Below are 19,495 nucleotides of genomic sequence, written 5' to 3'. Positions count from 1 at the left end.
TGAGAACATCCTTGGAACAAATTTTTTCTGTTCTGTATTTTACTCATTTCCCCCTTCAATTGTGGAGAAACATACTTTTCCACTTAAAACCTTCATTAGTTGAAGGTCTCAGGTAGACTAGACTACACAAGTAGTCTAGAGATCTTGTCATGAAAATTTTCACACTTTCCTTCCTCCAGTACAGGCAAATGGGATAGTCGTGAGGCAACCATGTTTTCCTGTTGGGTCATTCAAATTTCCATCTGGTAGTGACAGTGTACTTTGTACCAGTTTGTGTTAATAAAAGGTAAAATGAGAGTAAAAATATCATTTCTTGATATATATGATTAGAACTACAAGTCTATTATTGGCAGAGTTTCTATAAAGAATGGATTTAAGAGATATGGAAGAACTATTTTCCCTAAATGATAACTTACTCTAAGGTGCCATGTTACTTTTCACCTGCTGTTTACTACATCTCTAAGAGGAAATTTTTGGTTGATTTGCACATGAAATAAAGGTTTAATGAATAACAGAGTCAGAGACACTGAGGAAGGTAGATAGCCTTCTCCTCATCTTACAGTGAACACAGGCTCAGAAAGACTAACCTGCCCAAGAAATCAGAGCCTTCTCCAACATTCTGCCTTCCAAAGTCTTACATAAGTGAAAATGAGAGACTGCTTCCTGCAATATATTACTGTATTTACACCTATGTGGGGACTGACAGAACTGATTGATTCGGTTCTTTTCCTAAACCTCCAATATTCATCCCTAAAAGATTTAGACAGAATCATCTAAACAAGGTTATAGGGTAAGTCTGAAAACCAGTTTTCCAGGGCAAAGGGAAAGGAAAGATAATACTTAGCTAAATTATATCTTATGGTTTTTAAATGATTATTAACCACTTTTATAAAAATCACCTCTTTGTTTTACTTCTTTTTATAACTGCCAGTTTAAGTGAATGTTAAACCAACTTAATTTTTTTAGGAGTAATAAAAACTAAAAAATAATGATACGTTTTTAAAAAGACAAGTCAACCAAATGATGGTTTGTTGCTAACTGAATTCCTGTGGCTGATAATAGTATTGCCAAGTAATCACTGCCATTCAACTCCAAATCCCTTAGTAGCATTACTTTTAAAGGAAATGTTACAGCTTTTGTATTATTTGATTTGGTATTTAATAACAGTTGTAAGTACAATGGCAAACATTGAAAGAGAACCCTTAGAAATGAAAAAGACAATTTAAAGTCAGGTTTTGTTAAAGGGTGTTATAAGTGCAACTTTATCCATAAGCATTCCTTTTAAGGCATTTTCATTGTTGTCCCAATATCTCAACATGTACATCAAAGTTTTTTATCACAAAATGGGTGCCTTTTGTATACTCATTCAAGGCTTAAAGAAAAAAATACATCTCAGGACTAAAGGTAGCAGAAAAGAAAAAACACAAAAATTTACTTTTCTCATAAAAAAGTCACTTAAAACACAAAGTCATTTAGCATACATTATTACTCCTCATTGTAATTCCAGATTTGGTACAGTATCTTTTTCACTTCCTGACATAAACTGTTAAGACAGTGCAGGCTGTAATACTTCATTTGTGAGGTGGCTGCAATTCTGTAATATGCACAGTGATTTTTTTTTTAATAGGCTCTAACCATGCCTTGCATGAAAGGTGCTACATACAAACCTGTTATGTGAATTCTTTGGTAACCACCAGTTCAAAATGTGGACCAAACATTTCCACATGGCCAGATCTGAAGCACTTTATTGGAGCTCTCTGCCGAAGCTATTACCCTGTATATTAATTCTTCAGTTTCCTAAGGGGTTAGGTGTTGATTTAGAAGACAGCCAGACAAAAGCATGTGAAGCCCCAGTCAGGAGAGTGGCCCCATTAGGTTCTAGTTGGCCATACATTTTGTTTGGTAAAAGCAGTTTAAGGGAAAAGAGTAACTTCCTACTAAGTTTGCTTGTGAATCTTTTGGAGAAAGTAAAATATTCATAAGGTTATTATCTAGGCCTTTCTTGAAATGGTATGAAAAAGGTGATGAATATAATTGAGAATATTCCTACTTTTGTGGTCTGAAGTATTCCCTTGGTTGTCTCTAACTGCACTTTCTCAGGGTCAGCGTACTGAGTCTCAGTACTATATAGGCTGCCCCTAAGCATTTTCTATGTGAAGCAATAATGTACTGCTTAAGTCAACAGGTTCTCTATTTTAGGACATTAGTGTTCTGGAGAGGTCACGCTGTGGTATGATTCATTCTCATTGGGCAACCTCCTACTCATTTAATTCCAACTTTTAGTAACTGTCCTGGGATGTGTCCTAGTTGTGCAAATTAGATGCTAGTTAATATAAATCTAAGTTACCCACTTACTGTATTTAGCTAAAACATAACTTCTATATTTACTTTCAATTTATCCACCTAAAAATGAATTTACATTTTTTACATGCAAGTATCTCTAGACTGCCATGATGTCCATTATCAATTTGATACTTGAATCTAGGGAGTCACAATGGAGAGAGATGTTTCAAAGTCTAGAGAATAAATTTTAAATATGTCTGTTGTGCAATATTTGTATTTTAGTAAGAATCCTTTGTATTTACATTTATATAGCACCTTTCATCCAAGAGTTTAAAAGTGATTTAACTTTACAGCATTATTTGGCGGCAAAACCTAAGTTAATGGTGGTATTAAGTAAGTCCAAGTTCTCTAAATTCCTTTTTAATTTCTGGTCAACTATACATGCTGTCTTTCTTTCCATTCATTAATAGTCTTTCTGAAAGTAGACTATGAACACAATACTGCTACTGGCCTACCAAAAACAGAGAGGGAAAGGGAGAGAGAGAGAGAAAAAGGGAAAGAGAGAGAGAGAGAGAAGGAGGAAATGGGGGGAGGGAGAGAGAACACACACATTTCTCCTAGTTACTAGGTTAGTGATGAAACACACAGTTCCTAAACCACACACCATGAATATGGAATTATTCCAAAAAGATTTTTTAGAGCTGGTAATGAGAGCCTAAGAAGTATACTGTTAAAATAAAAAAGTCACTATCCTCATTTTAGACCTTTAAGATTATTCTGATACTTATGTTAAATAATGAATTTGCATTAATAAGTATCAATGCATTTTTCGACTTTATAAGAAAATAAAACTGTGATATAAAATTGGAGCTACAAAAAAACTGATGTTTCCCTGGGTTAACTAAATCTACTTTTTTTGTGCTTCTTTCAAATGTTTAAGGTAACAAATGCATACAAATATTTCAAAAGTACCAATAACAGTTACCAACTTTAATGTAATATTATAAAGGACAAAAACAGAAAAGTTCTTATTAATATGTGATAACCTTAAAAATAAATGAGTTCCTGGCAAAATGCAGATCATAGTAAATTATTTACAGTTTTGTGTTTTTTTTTTGCCGTAAGAAAACTTCTTAAGCAACAGTCAGCTCTCGTGTTAAAAAAAACAAACACACATACATAACCCAATACTAAAGAAGGGAAATGAATTAAAACACAACAGCTTTATCTTGGAAATGCAATTTGCTGGAAAACCACCTTACTAAAAAAGTTTCAGAAAAACACTCTTTTTAATTACCTTGGATCCATGTGTGAATGCTTAGTGTTGCTTAATGAGGAATATGGAAATATTAATATTACTGTAAATTTTTATAACTCCTATTTTTCAGATTTATCTTATAAACTGAATTTCTTTTGCAGTGCATCAAATTAATTGGTTAGAAAAAAAGAATACCAACACATGCAGTCTGCTGAACAAATAAGGCTCTGACATGCCCAAACAATGTTCTCTGTATCTTGATATATAGTACATTCCACAACATACAGCATTTAATTTAGATTTACACAACTAAATGTAAATGGCTAGATTCTGGCTAATACTTAGCAGAAGCATTAAGCAAACATGGATAAATTCATAAACAAATGACGAAAGAAGTAGATTGTTCTTGGAGTACTTCTTGAAACCTTAAAACACTTGGTCCTTAGCGAGAGAACATCCTTTGTTCAGTAGATCTCAACAATACAATGTATAGTAAGTCCTAAAACCTTCTAAAAATGTTGGCAGTTGACTCCAGTAGTGCTCCTTGATTCAAGGAAGGAATGAAGGTTTTGTATTTCTTGCCTGCTCTAGTCACGAAGGATTGTTTAAAGTCTCCTTAAAGATTTTTAAAATGATTCCTATAGTTGGGTGTCTTGTTACTTCAGAAATAAAGGCTTCACACTGAGAAACTGAAGGACACTTTTCTCTCTGTATTCAGTTGGAAGGTAGAAAGAAGAAAGAAAATATAAGAAAAGCTTGAAGATAAGAGAGATACAAAATATAGAGCAGCCACGATAAGAACAACATGCACCAGGTATGTCTTCTATAGGAATGAGAGAGTGACAGAAAGAGACAATTTTTCTTTGAGTGGCTCTTCACAAAATAGGTATTTAATTTACTCTTCTCAATTATCAAGAACACTGTGGGGGAAAAAAAGTGGATTCCGAACAAGACGAAAAAAAAAAAAGACTTCAAATTAAAAAAGGAATTCCTAAATCATTATTCACTAGTAAAATTAAATTTAAATTAAGAAAAAAAATAGAATTTTTAAAGGTTTGTTTCCTGCACTGACAGGCAAAAACTTACAACAATCAATAAATCTTGCTTGACTAGTAAGTAGGACAGAAAGTCGTGAATTAAGCAAGCAATATTTACATCCGTTAATGCAATGTGCACTTGTTCTTATACGTTAACACGTAACACGGTTAGTTTGTATAAATGAGACCAATCTCATTTACATTTTAAGCAAGAAACTCACCACGTGGCCCACATGTCATGTAGTGGGTAATAGAATTAGGAGCTTTGTTGCTCCCTAGACCTGCTTTTTGAATTTCTGCTTTCTTGTACTTTGTCCACATCTGCAGGAGAAAAGCATTTCATATTATTTAATCAAAGGTTAGACATAATATAATTCATGAAGATAAGACACTAATGAGCTCTTGTTGAGTAGGGCAAGGAGAAAGAATCTAACTCTGGGAAATTTATTAAACTTACAGACATCTTATTACTTAAGGACTGATTGTTACAGTTTAAAAGCCAGAATTAATATACTTATGTCCTCTTACTATGTTTATTTACCAAAAGGTCACAAATAGTTTTAAAGTAAGAAAATAATCTTGCATGTAGCAACAGAGATATCCACAATGAAATATTTATTTACTGAGAAAACCAGGTCTTAAGGCAAATTTTATAGGCAAATAATATACCTACTTACACTGTTACAGCTAAAATTATTTTGGTCAAAGGGAACCCAATACCTAACAAAGTCAGTTTACAATGTCAGACAAATAATAAGGGTATAATTTCTAGAAACCCAGGCCAGGAATGTGAACGCTACCCAGTTTCATCTACAATCAGGGTAGTGAATCTCAAATAGTTTTCCAAATAATCCCCTATGAAGTCACAAGATATTTATGGAGATGTTTTAAAGGAAAAAAGTACAGCTGTTCAACTGAGTCAGAGTTGCTTCATTTTTATCTTTAAAAAAGTAGTAAAAAAGTTAAAATACTGGTGCTTTTTTGTAAGACTTATAGCAAGTAGTATGTTGTTTTTTAAAGCTTGGGAAATGCTGGCTGCATATGACTTCTAGGTACTTCCCAGGCTAAAAATGTGATTCCAAGTGCTATGAAGAAACACAAGTAAGAAATTAGTGTTTTAAAAAAATTATAGGACTCCACAGCTGGTGATGGTCTCTAGAGGAACTGTAGCCTATATTCTCACAATCCTCAAGACACATGGACATGGTATAGATCTGTCTTACATGCACAGTGTATATTTCCTTTTGAAAACATGTTATACTATAAATTATAAACCATAGCCATTTGTGTTGGAAATACTTCTTTCCTGTAGCCTAATTATGTAAAATAATCACACAATTTTTAAATGATACAATGATTTCTCAATGTATTTTGGATAAATAAATTTAATATCCCAAATTTAAAGTGTATGGCCAGATATATAGTATCTAAAGAGTTGAAATGGTTATGAAATAATTCTTGACTCAAAGTGGAAAAGTAGTAACACTAATTATTCCATTTTAATCTATTTGGCTCCAATCTAATCTCACTTGTATTTAGCATTAAGTTTTATTATTATTAAGTTTTATTATTAGGCAACCAGCAATAAAACAGATGGATGTATGGATGGAGAAAGAATATTAAGTGGTACTAAAAAATATGAAAATTTTCTGATTGTGTTTATGTGATAATCTGTAGTAGAACTATCTTTATTAATATCTGGCTGTGAGAAAAGAAGCACAAAAATAGATAAATGGGAGGACCTAGTCCTCCCAATCCACTTTGTAAGTACAAGAGAATGGCTTAATTTAGAAGGATACAAATTTCATTAAGCAAAGATTCTCTACAGATTCTATTTCCACGGACCAATTAATAACCATATTAACTTAATATATAACATGTATGAAATAGCAACCCCCACCCCATTTAGAAAGTTACACTTCAAACATTACTTCCAGATGCCGGGCTGAGTTATTAGCAGTAGTATTTAGGCTGAATCAAAATGTCAAAAACATTCCAGAGAAAGATCTAAAGTATACTTCTCCAGAAGTAAGTGAATCAAGATAATGGGTTTGTTTTGTTTGTAAAATGCTGAGAGTTAGAGACATTCAGGTTTAGTGGGTTTTACTTTAAAAGTGCTTTGACCACAGCAAGGTAATTTTAGTGTTTATGTCACTGGAGTCAGAGTTGGGAAATATTTTCTTTGTTTTATATAGTTACTTTGTTAGCTAAAAGTTTATATTTATTTTTACTTCTAAAATTGGTTCCACTAAAAACACACTTGTTTATTTAAATGGTTTTAAATTCTAATGTTAACTTTATTTTAGCACAATGTACACTTTTAAAAAATTGTTTTAAAGGACACATAATTTAATTAATAGATTATAGAAGCAACAACCTTTACTATTTTGTAAACTTGCTACCCTTTTTGAACAGGAAGTAAAAATGCAAATTTTCAACACACGGAGTATTATTTATTTCTCTTTGACTCTATAAAAAAAAGAACTGCCAAAACTAATGTATTAATTGATTCCAATAAAAAAGTCATCTTGAAGGAAAGATGGTTCTTAAGCTCTTACATTTATCAGTTGAAGGAAAGTGAAGAAGAAGAAACAGAATTAATATAAATGCTCCTAGTTACTGTGTAAATAACATGTAAATATGATGGGGTTTTTAAAAAATTAAATTTATGAGTAATGTTTTACATCTGAACAAGTTTATAAATATGGGCAGTAGTTAATATCTGCTACACAAAGTGTTAACAAAATGACTATTTCTTTGAAAATAAAATAGGACAGAAGACTTGGTTAAGTGGCAAAAGAAAATGACATCTTTTTACATACTTTCCTTAATACTGAACATGGGCAATGTGAATGCACATTTGGGGGAGAAAAAGGAGTGAAAGGAAGAGAGCGAGGGAAGATGAGCAAAAAAGAGGGAAGCAGAAAATCAGCATTCTTTTTTGGGAACAACAAAGTAAGTATGACTTGGAAATGCCTTCTTGGTAACTATAGCATGCAACTATTTTAATATGCTTCCAGGTATCAAAGTAACAATCTCTTATCAGGTGACTAGAAATGTGAAAGGGGAGCATGTACTGTTAAGGTTTTTAAGGTCATGCAGAAAATGTACAATGCAATTATCATTTCATGCAGGCTTTGGTGTGGTTACACATTCATATTTATATACATGCTGTCATGTACAAATGAACACTATGCCACAATTTAAAAATAAAAATTTAAGCCTCGCCAAATGATACTTTTCAACAGCAGCTCTTCAAAACAGATTAGAGAAGCACATTGCATATCAAGTAACATCAGTATTATATTGTGCAGTTTTGATCACACACAACCATATTCATACCAAACAGTTTGATTATCCTCAGAAACCAACAATGCAGATTCTGTGTCATCAGGATAGAGGCATGCAGTAGTGATAAGATTACTGCTATCTGCAGAAGACTGTGGGTTACTGTTACTAGGGCTCTGATTATCAGAAAACTGTTCATTATCTTTCTTTGCAGCTTTATCCAAAATGGCAGAAGCCTGGTCAGTTACTCTGGTGACTGGCCGGGGAGGTAACCCACTTATGTTACTAACTAGTTCTGTATTCAGGGATAAAAATGGCTGAGATGGATGAGCCAGAGTAAATGACTCTACGCTATCTTTAGCTGATATTCCAAATGCATCATCAGACATATTAGCAATGGCAAAAGTTTCGTTTAGAAAATGTGACTTTTCTATTCTTGAGTTTCTAGCCTGGGCATATAGAGACTTGGGCTTATCTGTAGCTGAATCGTCTTGTGCATGAGAACCCACAGCATGGGTTGGACTGTGAGGTGCATGAGAGGACCACTGGTGTAAATGGTACTCACGAGGTGCTGTAGTGATGTTGCTATCAGCAGTAGCTGGTGGTGAATCAACGGATATAGGTAGTCTACTGTCCTTGGTCAGAAAATCATGGATGCTTGTCCTTCGAGTAGTTCCTTCAGCAGTAGAGATCACACTGCTTGCACGAGGTAAAGTGGCATAAGGATTACTATCTTTTGATTGTCGTGACAGAGAAGTTTCTTTCACTAATTTTATCTTTCCTTGAGTGCCTAAGGTAGGTTTTCCTGGAGAGCTAATGAAGTAGGCATCTTCAGTCTTTCGAGGACTGGGTCTCATATATTGTTCAGGCTTATTTGTCCGTCTATCGTAGAAGTCTCCTGGGGTTTTTCCACTTACTGACCTGGCCAGACCACAGCTAACTGGTTTGTTTTTTCCCAAAAAGTCAGAAGAGACAGACAAACTTTTCATTACTTCATCTAAAAGATTCTCTTGACTTGAGGACTTTATCTGTTAAAAAAGATACCACAGCAGATTAGTGAATATAGCCAAGCTTTTACTTTCCTGATATATCACACTGTGTTATATAAAATTGCTAGTATCTCTAAACATGCCTCGACCTAAAAAGAAGCTCTATAGTTATAGTTCAAAGAATTTTACTCGTAATGTCCATCTAAATTAATGTCACCATAGACAAAACTAACCTGTATTGAGGTAAGCTTGTTGCTTTCTTCCAAAAACTGTTGTAGAGTAACAACTTCACTTCCAGGAGAACCAGTTTTGATCTTGTGATGTACTCGACTCTCTAATGTTTCAGGCATTTTGTGCTGGAGCATTGGACTTGATCTGGTCTGTCTTTTCAAGTACTGGATTGGGCTGCTACCACTGCTGGACCAAGCTTCATGATCATGAAGCAGGCTAAATTCTCCACTGCTGTGGCTTTGTGGCCTGCTTTGGATATTAACTGGACCTGCTTTTGGAGTAAATGCTGTGTTAGGAGTCTCGTAACAGAAATGAGATTAAAACTACATAAACAATAACATTTGTGGACTGAATTCTTATGAATAGCTAAAATGACTTTCAAATTTCATTTACATATGCTTAGTAAACCGTGTTCATCTTTCAACAGTCTAACACTGTCTACCATAGTCTCCTTATTTTGTCAGACTGACAGATAGCAGTTCCACAAAGGCAAATACTTCCTTTACCACTACATCCAGAGTTAATATACAAAGCAGGCACTCAATACATTTGATGAGTAAATTAATATAAAAATAATAATACATTAAAAAAAACCCTCAGATCAAGTAACTGTAAAACACTTCACAATTTAGAGCAGAACAGGATTATATGAATTTAAATCATATCAAAATGTTAAAACCAGAATAAAAATTCAGAGGTTAAAAATTCTAATTCCTTGCCTCTCTATGACATCTTCATTCTTTACTTGAAGGTTCCTTCTATGCATCCTAAATGAATAACCTTAAATAAATTTTTAAAAATTGAAACAGGAAAATCAATGGGGATATGATATACTTAGCAAATTCCAGTAAAAATATAAAATCAAATATGTTTTATTTTACTCTTTAATTTCTGAATCATCTGATTGTTCCTACTTTCCACTGTTGGTATGGTGGCTATAAATCCTTAAAAGACTCAAATGAGGAGTGCGTCGTGGGTGGCTCTGTTGGTTAAGCATCTAACTTTGGCTTGGGTCATGATCTTACAGTTTGTGGGTTTGAGCCCCGCCTCCGGCTCTGTGCTGACAACTCAGAGCCTGAAGCCTGCTTCAGATTCTGTGTCTCCCTCTCTCTGCCATCCCCCTACCCCCTGCCCCAACTCACGCTCTGTTTCTGTCTCTCTCTCTCAAAAATAAAAAAATTAAACATTAAAAAAAAAAAGATTCAACTGAGGTTAAGTAACTGTACAGAATGCAAATTACCAGTTCTGGGGAAAAAAATCCCTAGTGTTACGTTATTCCTTGGATTCTAAATGATAGCAAACTGCATAGATATAGTATCAAGATGAACAACACAACGTTCCATGGTTTCCTAATCATACAGAGTAAAGTGGGTCATGAAAGAATTTGGCTCAAGTTACATAACATTTTATAAAAAGAAGATTTTCTTAAATTTTCAAATCAGAAAAGAAATACTTTAATTTTCAGACTGTATTCTTCTACTGGATATAAGAATATGATTATAAAAATGAAAAAATAATTCCTTCTTGAGATCAGATTTCTCAGACCACTACAACAGTCCTAGCATTAACAATAAAATTAAAACTGAGACAAAATGATTTTATAATACAAAAGCAGGGGTGCCTGCATAGCACAGTCAGTTAAGCGTCCGACTTTGGCTCAGGTCATGATCTCATGGCTCGTGTGTTCAAGCCCCACGTCGGGTACTGTGCTGACAGTTCAGAGCCTGAAGCCTGCTTCGGATTCTGTCTCCGTCTCTCCCTCCCCTTCCTCCACTCATGCTCTGTCTCTCTCTCTCATAAATATAAACAAACATTAAAAAAACTTATAATACAAAAAAGCAATAGAACACATGCATTGATTATAATGGGACAATTCTGGACTGTAGAGAATACTTTAACCAACTTTGATAATCGATTAAACAATTCCAGAATCTGAGTAGGCAATACACTTTTAAGAAAAAAAGAATTAGTCAGAGCCTCTAGACATTTACATTAAACCTCACCTTGGAATGCAAATTAAGAAATTAATTTAAAAAACCTTGAATTCTTTATGTAAACTATGTGCATCCATTCGGCTCTTATTCTACACACACACAATTGTCTTCTTAAATTAAAAAAAACCTATTTCCCCCTATTTCATGAATAAATAAAGCTAAAAGTATTTCTAAAGCATTTTCTATAATGTCAGTTCAATGTACATGCATCATGAGAAAATTAAGGACAACGATTTTCATGACAAAGACAAAACATAAGAAAAATAAGGACCTACATATTTTTTTAAAGTTAAAAATATTTTATCTGTGGAGATGAAAAATGGAAACCAAAATAACTGCTCCTGTTTTTACATTTTTATATACATGGTATACATTTTATCACAATGCTAAGAAGTATAAAATGTTCCAAGGGCTATGTTTCAAAAATAGATGATTTGGATTTCACACTTTACCCCAAAAACTTCACCGAGCTTCTACTATAAAATCTGGAAATGGGTGGACAATATTAGTAAATTTACCTACAGCGTACCTTTGACTTCATGGAGTGAGGCATTATTATTACTATTGCTAGTGGATGTTCTGCTACTATCAAGGCTGGCTGGTCTTGAAGCTAAATGAAAAAATCAGGAGACCGTGTGATAAACCTCCAGCTAATGACATTGAACTTTACATTCTGATCACAGAATGCTTTGAGGAAGCAATCATGCACACTTTCACAAGCTAAGCATGCCCACAGAGCTGAATCTTAACACATTAGAGAACAAAGACATTTACAGATAGTTCAGTTAGACATTTTATAATAAGATACTTCTAAGACACTAGTTGAGATTTGAAAAGAAAAGAAAAGAAAGTGGATATTTAGATTTGGAAATGATTTCTGGATACCAGAACTATTTGGTTTGAACAGGGTGACATGCAAAAAAAAAAAAAAAAAAAGTGCTAGTGATTAGGTCACTCACAACACATCAGACAAGGAACCTTGCACACTGCAGAAATGCCATGAACAGGAGGAACATGAGCATCTGCACAGTTCATGTCCTGTATTCCTACCCGCAAAAGGGAAACAACTGCACAGTTAACACAACCCTACCCTATTTCTTAAAATCCTGAAGTTCCCTGAAGATGTTATCCATTTATTGTTAATAATTTAGCATGGCAAGACATGATTTTACAGATCTCTCCAGAAACTTAAAAATATGATATACTCAATACTGCAGAAAATGTGGTTTCTTAGAGTTCATCCTTTACCCAAGTATTTTTAAAACCAACAGTAAAATGTGTTTCTCATAACGTTAACCTCATACCAAAATGGCAACAAAATTACCTTTAAGCATTGTGCAGGCATACTTTATAAATGACCCCGACCAAAACAGAGACTACTTAGATGAAGTAACAACCTCCAAAGGAACAAAAGGGAGTATTAGGTTTTGAAGAAATGGCAGAGGAAGCTAGGATGCAGGTTAGAGAGAACACATGCTTGCCAGCAACACATTCACCAAATCAATGCGAAAGTCTTAGCATTCCCATTCTCTATGTAACATGTGCTCTCTAAATAAAGTGCATATCTTACCATGAACTCTTGATCCCGTACTAGAATCATCACTAATACCTTGTGGACTTATGTCTTCAAAGGATGTAGTATCTACATAAGATAACAAGATGGATATAAAAATATTTTTAAACAAACAAAAAACCCTCATAAAATTTCCCTTAAGTAGTTATGGATATTCTTTTTCAATCACATATAATACATCTTGATTTAACATATTTCATAGACTCAACCAGAAACTGGAACTAGGAATGAGAAACAGAATGGCTGTGATGAAAGTTGACTTGCTTAGGGAAAACACCAGAAGCAGTGAAACAATCTCCCCAAGGACCCTGCAAAGCAAATCAAGAGCCTGGGCTGTTCTATGTGGTTCTGTTTGAAGTTGTAGCGGTTTTAGTTTTTTTTTTAAAGCTTCTATCATAACTTTTCCCCTTTTTCACTTTTTACATGGTTTACTTTTCCTTTTCTTGTTAGTTCATTAGCTGTTTATTATGAAAGGCCTAGGAAAGATTTTAATTATTTGCATGATGTTTTAAATTTTTGAAATGATTTGAAATTGAAAATTCTCTCAAATCAAATCCAGATTGTTTTGGTAATTATTTCAGGCTGTTTCTGTCAAAAAAGTATACATGGGAAAGTCAAATTAAAATTCCTGTTGCCAAGAGTTACACCACAGTGCAAAGAGCAGACGGCCTATACCTTTATTATTAACCAACTGCTTGGATCTGAAGCCTGTAGAAGAGTTGACAGTTGAAAAGTTGATGGCTGTAGTAGAGAAGGCCATAGCTCCCAATTCTTTTCTCCTTTTACCCGTTGAAATATCATCAGGAACCTCCAAATTCTCAGAACTACCTGTCCACTGTCCTCCTGCTAGGACCATGGACTGCACCAGGTCATTCATGGCTGGGATGCAAATGAAAGCAAATGAATCAGCATGGTTAATGTATCTGCTTTTATTCCTATCTTGTATTATAAATGATTTGGTTTTTGTCTATGGATTAATGGAAGTGAACATCAAAAACTATAACCACAAGGTCATTCAAATTATGACATGCATTCAGCTGAATGAAATGAGTAGGCCAAAGGCTGATAAATTTCAATAAATATTTTTATCCCACCTCCACCCCATTTAAAGATAGGAAAAGGAATTTTACTCTGTACAACTGCCATGCTTTTGCGCAGTGATGTGCAATATAATTAGAAGCCTCATAATGTGGTTTTGTGATGACAAAAATGGAATGAATAAAGGTAAGATGGAGAGCAGTTCTTATACAGCATCATAATTGAAAATGACAAAGAGTCCTTGGTCAGAGCAGGTTACTGAAGAAATCATTCATTTTAAGAATCAAATAAGTATACCATTCAATAAAAACCTGAAAGAGAGGATATCCAAAGTGACAGACATTTAATGTGATTATGTAATTACCCATTCCAGTTAAAAAAATAAAACTAGAGTATTAATATATAAAGAATGACAAACATTTTCAAGGGTTACAGGCCATTTTATTTATTTATTTAATTTAGTTCATTAAGAAAATAAATTCCTAATGCTAAAGGTTTTGTTATATTTTAAATAAATTTCTTTGGGAAAAAAATCTCTATGGCATTGAAAATTAAAAGTTTTTTTTTTTTCTGCCAACTTTTAGAAAGCACTGCAACTGTATATTACATGTATGACTAAACATATGCATGTATATGTATCAGTGAATATACATATAATGCAAATTCAGTGCCAGATTTGAAAAAAAAATATTCTTCCAGCTCCTTAAATTAGAGGAAGACTGCACTTTGCAAAATAAAGACAGTTGGCACCGTCCAGAGAAAGGTTAGTGAAAAATTAGTAATGGAAGCCAGTGTGGTCATTTGAAAGAAGCTGAACTGTCATAAAGTCTTACACATGGAACGACGGTAGCAGGCCTTCATTTTGTCTTTATCCTTCGGTCTGTTCCTCAAAAAGGGCAGTCTTTTCAGTGCAACCACTTTAATGTCAGAGCATGAGGAAAAACAGAAACAGAAAAATGAAAGAAAAAAGGGAGAAGAACAGATGGGAGTTAAATGTTGAAATTAAGGACAGAAATGAATGTCTGAGTTTCAGCTATGTATGCTATACTAAAGCTATTACTCTCGTGCTGCTGAGTGATAATGAAATATGAAATATGTACTCTGATACTTTAAAATATTTGGAAAGCACTGAAGACAATGATGAGGAACATATACTTTGGAAGCTTTGATAGGCTAAAGTCCTACAAATACAGGAACTGCTTAGAATTACCTACTGAAGGAACATTTTTCCTTGTAAAGTTGCACCTTTAAAATCAGGGCTATTGGTGGGCCACAGTATACATGATGACAATGTACAAGGCTTTTCAATCCTCTGTCTTAACTTTTTAAATTACAAGACTTTGTTTTAGAAAAAAATTACTTAGGAAGATGCACAATCTACAAGAATATTCTAGTGATATCTATTAACAAAAACTAGGGTGCCCAAGTGATGTTTAAAACAACCTAAAGAAACTTTAAAAACTTTCATTATTTTCTTAAACTAACAAAGAAAGTAGGGAATTATTTTGGGGGATAAATTGGATTCTGGTGCATTATTTAGCAGCACCGTGAAAGTATATATTCTTCTGAGCAAAGTCTTTTAAAAGGTGACATGAGCAATTGTATTCATTTCGTTTTGCAAAAGGCTGGTCAGGGAAAAGAGAAAAACTAGAACTAAGCTCTATTAAGTCTCAAAGAAAAGGAGGCACCCTAATGCAAGCAAAAAACAACAGAAACTATGTGTTTATAACACTTTTAGGTTTTTGAAGGGCTTTTTGGGTGAGTTTATTAAAAAAATGAAAGGTAGCACTGTGCAGAAAAGTTCTATAAATGAAAATTAGGGTTATAACTGCAGTAGGTGTCATTAGCATAGACGTCAAAATGTTCACGAATGTCACTAACATTCTTGAATTATATTTTAAATAAGATTTGAAAACAAATCTGTTGCACCTTTTTGGAACTGCAATTTAGGAGTCAGGGCAACGATGTGAATAAAGACTTAAGAGCACATTGTACATAGCCTTAAAAACAATGCTGCTTCTCAAGGTTTGCTGTCATCTTGTAAATAATCAAAGTTCTTCCAAGAAACTGACAAGTGTCATCCATTAAGGAGAATGCAATGGACATACAGTTTTTTAACTTACTTGATTAGGAACAATCATGATTCATTTAAGCTTTTAATTTGGCCTATTTCTTTTCTATCTTGGTAAACACAGCTGTTTTTAATGACTTAAAAAAGAAATGAACTGAAAACAATGTAAAAATGGACACTTAGCTAAAACAAAGCTGGATGGTTGCAGCATGCACATGTTGTCTTATTTAGATACTTCTGTTTCAACTGTTTCCAAAGACTGCTTTACTGACAGACACTCTTCCAAAAACAGACAGGAAAAAGGAGTTTTAAATTTGTCAATGGTGGAATGTGATCCTTCTTATGTCAACTAGTTTGTAGATAAATTAAGGGAACATTAACATTGTTGGGTTTTATGTTTATTTAAAAAATTCTAAAACTGAACAAATGCAGGAAAGGAGAGTATTACTGCCTTCTGATCCTTCTTCTGGATATTTTGACAGGGAGTATGCAGGAATGTCAGATTTGTATTTAAAACAGGCAAGATGACCTCAAAAAAGACTGTCATGCCTTTCTTGTGTATATTATCATACCTGAATTGAAACATCTTTCCTTTAGGGTGCCTGGATGGCTCAGTCGGTAGAGCATCTCAGGATTATGAGTTCAAGCCCCACGTTGGGCATAGAGTTTACTTAAAAAAATCAATCCCTTATGAAATATCTTTCTTTAATTGAAAAAAAAAATAAGTAGACCTATTTCTATTGTTCATTTAATAAGATGTCAGGTAGTTTATATCTAAAGGTAGCAGATTAAACTGAATTATCTGGCATCTTTTTAAGGTAAACCTGATGATTTCTTAAGAATGCTCAGAGATTTCATGTAGATTTGGCTGATAAGAATAGATTAAAAAACAACAACAACCAGGTAATAATAATCTTGTGTGGGATTTAATAACAAGAATTTAACAACCTTCTTGAGACTAATACACACACACACGTATGTATGCATGAATACTTATGGATTCGAGTTCTTAGGGTGTTATAAGTTGTATTCTGAAATATACCTTATAATGAATGCCTAATCTCCTACACCCTAAAATACTGTCTTTTCAGAGATAATTCCCCTGGAATTATAGGGGATAAGATAGGACAAAACACTATAGTTTTTTGAGTGTTTTGGGAGTTGCAATAAAGAAAGAGACTACCCCTGGGGGAAGTAGTAGCAGTTTTTGCCTATTTACTTCAGAAGAATAGCAGTGAGATTATATATACATATACACATATATGTAAATATATTTCATATAGATATAAATATAAATATGTATTTTTAAATTTAGTGACTGTTGATAGTGGATTCAAAGTTATCTTGTTCACATACTGTAAAGAGGTTTATTCTTTTCTCTTTCTCGCAAAATATACTTCTTCAGGGTTTTACTTTGCTCTTATTTAGTTAAGCAAACTAGTAATAAAATAAAAAGATCATGAATTATATAGGACATGTTATGAGGTAATACTTCTATATTTGTAATTAAAAATTATGTTTATACACAGATTATAAATTTTATGCAAACTTATATCTCCACATCTACTTTAATTGATTCTTTACCAAGTAATCACTCAATAATTTTTATAGCCTTCAATTACTTCTAAATCACTGAATAACATTCTCTTACGATTCATATCTATTTTTCTTTGCTTCTCCCCAAAGTAACTTTACTCCAATTTGACACTGAAGTATGTAAATAGAACTCCATTATAAAATGTCTTATTCTATTTAGTTACAAATAAGCTCATAAGTAATGAGCTCAAGATGCGCTTATAAATGTTTCTCACTTGCTCTTCACAGTCACTCTGTGCAGTATGACACAAAGGTGAAAAGTGTGCTCATATAAACAGAACTAACAAGTGGCAGAGATATTCTGGATCTTATTTCAATGTTCTTTCGACACTTGTTTTACCTTCCTAGCTAAATAATGGTAACTGTGTGTTTGCTGTATCTCTAAACACATAATATAGAAAATCATGTGATTATGCAGTACTTCATTCACTAAATGTGAATTTTATAATCATATAGAGTTAAAAAAAAAAAAAGAAATGCATTCATCAGACTATTACCCCAACTGCTGAAGTTATAAGCTAAAAGAAATCTTTCAAAAGGATTCACTTTAAAGCAATACAAGACATCACAAATGTTTAAAGAGTTTAAGCACTCACTGCTGCTTTTCTTGGTCCCCATAGTTTGGCCATCTTCTAAAGAGTTTGAGCCTACTGAAGAACTATCTTGGCTATCTTGATGGGGGAGTTGAAGAAATCCTTCACTGGAGTCTGAACGGGTAGGTGTTAATGTTAGAGATTTCTGACGTTCTCGATTAATATCTTTCTTAGACTTTATCAATTTTCTCATTTTTAGAGTAATCCAGTTGCCCCTCCTAATAGAATAATTTAAAAAACTCTTATCAGTCTAAAATTCAAATATAAATCTCTCACAAAATAGAAGTCTTAACTTTTTTCCAAAATAAAAATGAGTAAAATCTGGTTAACAGTACCTTCTAGGGGGAGATGGGTCATAAAATTTGTATTGATCCATTATTTTCTCTTCTAATTTCTCCTTTTGTCGTCTTAATTCATTTAACTTATCACTATAAAAATAAAAATTCCATTTTAGGACATGTACTGTATTTTGTACAGTTATGTATGCATATTAAATTATTTTGTGAATAGAATCCAATTTCTCTCCAAAACATAAACAAATACAGATACCATAGTTGACAACTAAGAATTTACTACATACTAACAATGGGATTTTTCCCAAGTTTCTTCTTTTCTTTATATTTTCAAACTTATTTAATAAAAGGATATAGAATTCTTTAATATAATTTATTTGTTTGAGGAAAAATCTCCATATTACATTCTCATCATGACAAAGGAATTCTCGCAACATCTTTTAACAGCTATTAAGCAACATTATATCAACAGTGACTATTCTCCTTGGATCTTAAGTATATCACATCATTTTTGATTTAGTATAATTTATGTAAGTAAAAAAGTTTTCAATAGTTTTCTTACAACTGTAGATATAAGTTATCTTGTAATTGCATCTTCATGCAAACAGACTTTTTTTCCTTTATGGCAGAGTTATTTAGGTTTAATTTATGTCTAAAAAACTATTTCCTGCCTCTAGCAATACATGAATACACTAGTTTCACCACATTTTAGTGTCATTTATGTTCTTGTTAGTATCTATTATATAGGGAAACATCAAAGATCACAGACCAAAGTAAAATGATCTTTCTAAAAAAACCTGATACCTCACTGCGATGTTGTTTATTCAGAAACATTTAGTGATCATCTACAATGAGGAAGACACAGAGACTATATAAAGGTAAATTATAAGTAGCTCAACTCTGCTTATAATACAGTAGGAGAGAGAACATATATACATAAATGACCATTAAAATCCAAGGCAGTAGTGGTGCCAAAATAAAAGCAGTGTCTAAGTATAAAAGAACTTACAAAGGCAAAATATTTCTATCATGGATGACCAAAGAAAGCTTTGTGGAGAAAATGCCCGTATTAGCAGACTGATAAGAATGCTAAATTAAGCAGTTTAGTTGAGGGGAAGCAGTGAGGGATTTTCAGGTTTAGATTTTGCTCAACAGGAAATCGAAGCAATGAAGGTTTCATTACAAAGTGACATTATGAAGGGCGCCTGGGTGGCTCAGTCGGTTAACTGTCTGACTTCGGCTCAGGTCATG

General features: G+C 33.3%; 1 protein-coding gene across 1 annotated transcript in view; it reads right to left on the bottom strand.

Annotated features, from left to right (window-relative positions):
- Positions 1–1,233: 1,233 nt before the first annotated feature.
- Positions 1,234–19,495, bottom strand: part of CCDC88A (coiled-coil domain containing 88A) — a 141,801-nt gene continuing 123,539 nt past the window's right edge. The window contains exons 24-33 of the mRNA XM_039249199.1: positions 18,287–18,379; positions 17,955–18,169; positions 14,525–14,608; positions 13,329–13,532; positions 12,651–12,722; positions 11,610–11,690; positions 9,089–9,357; positions 8,432–8,894; positions 4,800–4,899; positions 1,234–4,249 (exon numbers count right to left, since the gene is read on the bottom strand). Coding sequence (XP_039105130.1) covers positions 4,835–4,899; positions 8,432–8,894; positions 9,089–9,357; positions 11,610–11,690; positions 12,651–12,722; positions 13,329–13,532; positions 14,525–14,608; positions 17,955–18,169; positions 18,287–18,379 — 1,546 coding nt within the window. The 3' untranslated portion in view covers positions 1,234–4,249; positions 4,800–4,834. The remainder of the gene's footprint in view (positions 4,250–4,799; positions 4,900–8,431; positions 8,895–9,088; positions 9,358–11,609; positions 11,691–12,650; positions 12,723–13,328; positions 13,533–14,524; positions 14,609–17,954; positions 18,170–18,286; positions 18,380–19,495) is intronic.

Source organism: Hyaena hyaena, unplaced genomic scaffold, assembly GCF_003009895.1.
Source record: "Hyaena hyaena isolate Hyena2069 unplaced genomic scaffold, ASM300989v1 scaffold_332, whole genome shotgun sequence".
NCBI classification, from domain to species: Eukaryota; Metazoa; Chordata; class Mammalia; order Carnivora; family Hyaenidae; genus Hyaena; species Hyaena hyaena.
This window is presented reverse-complemented; position numbering and strand designations above follow the sequence as displayed.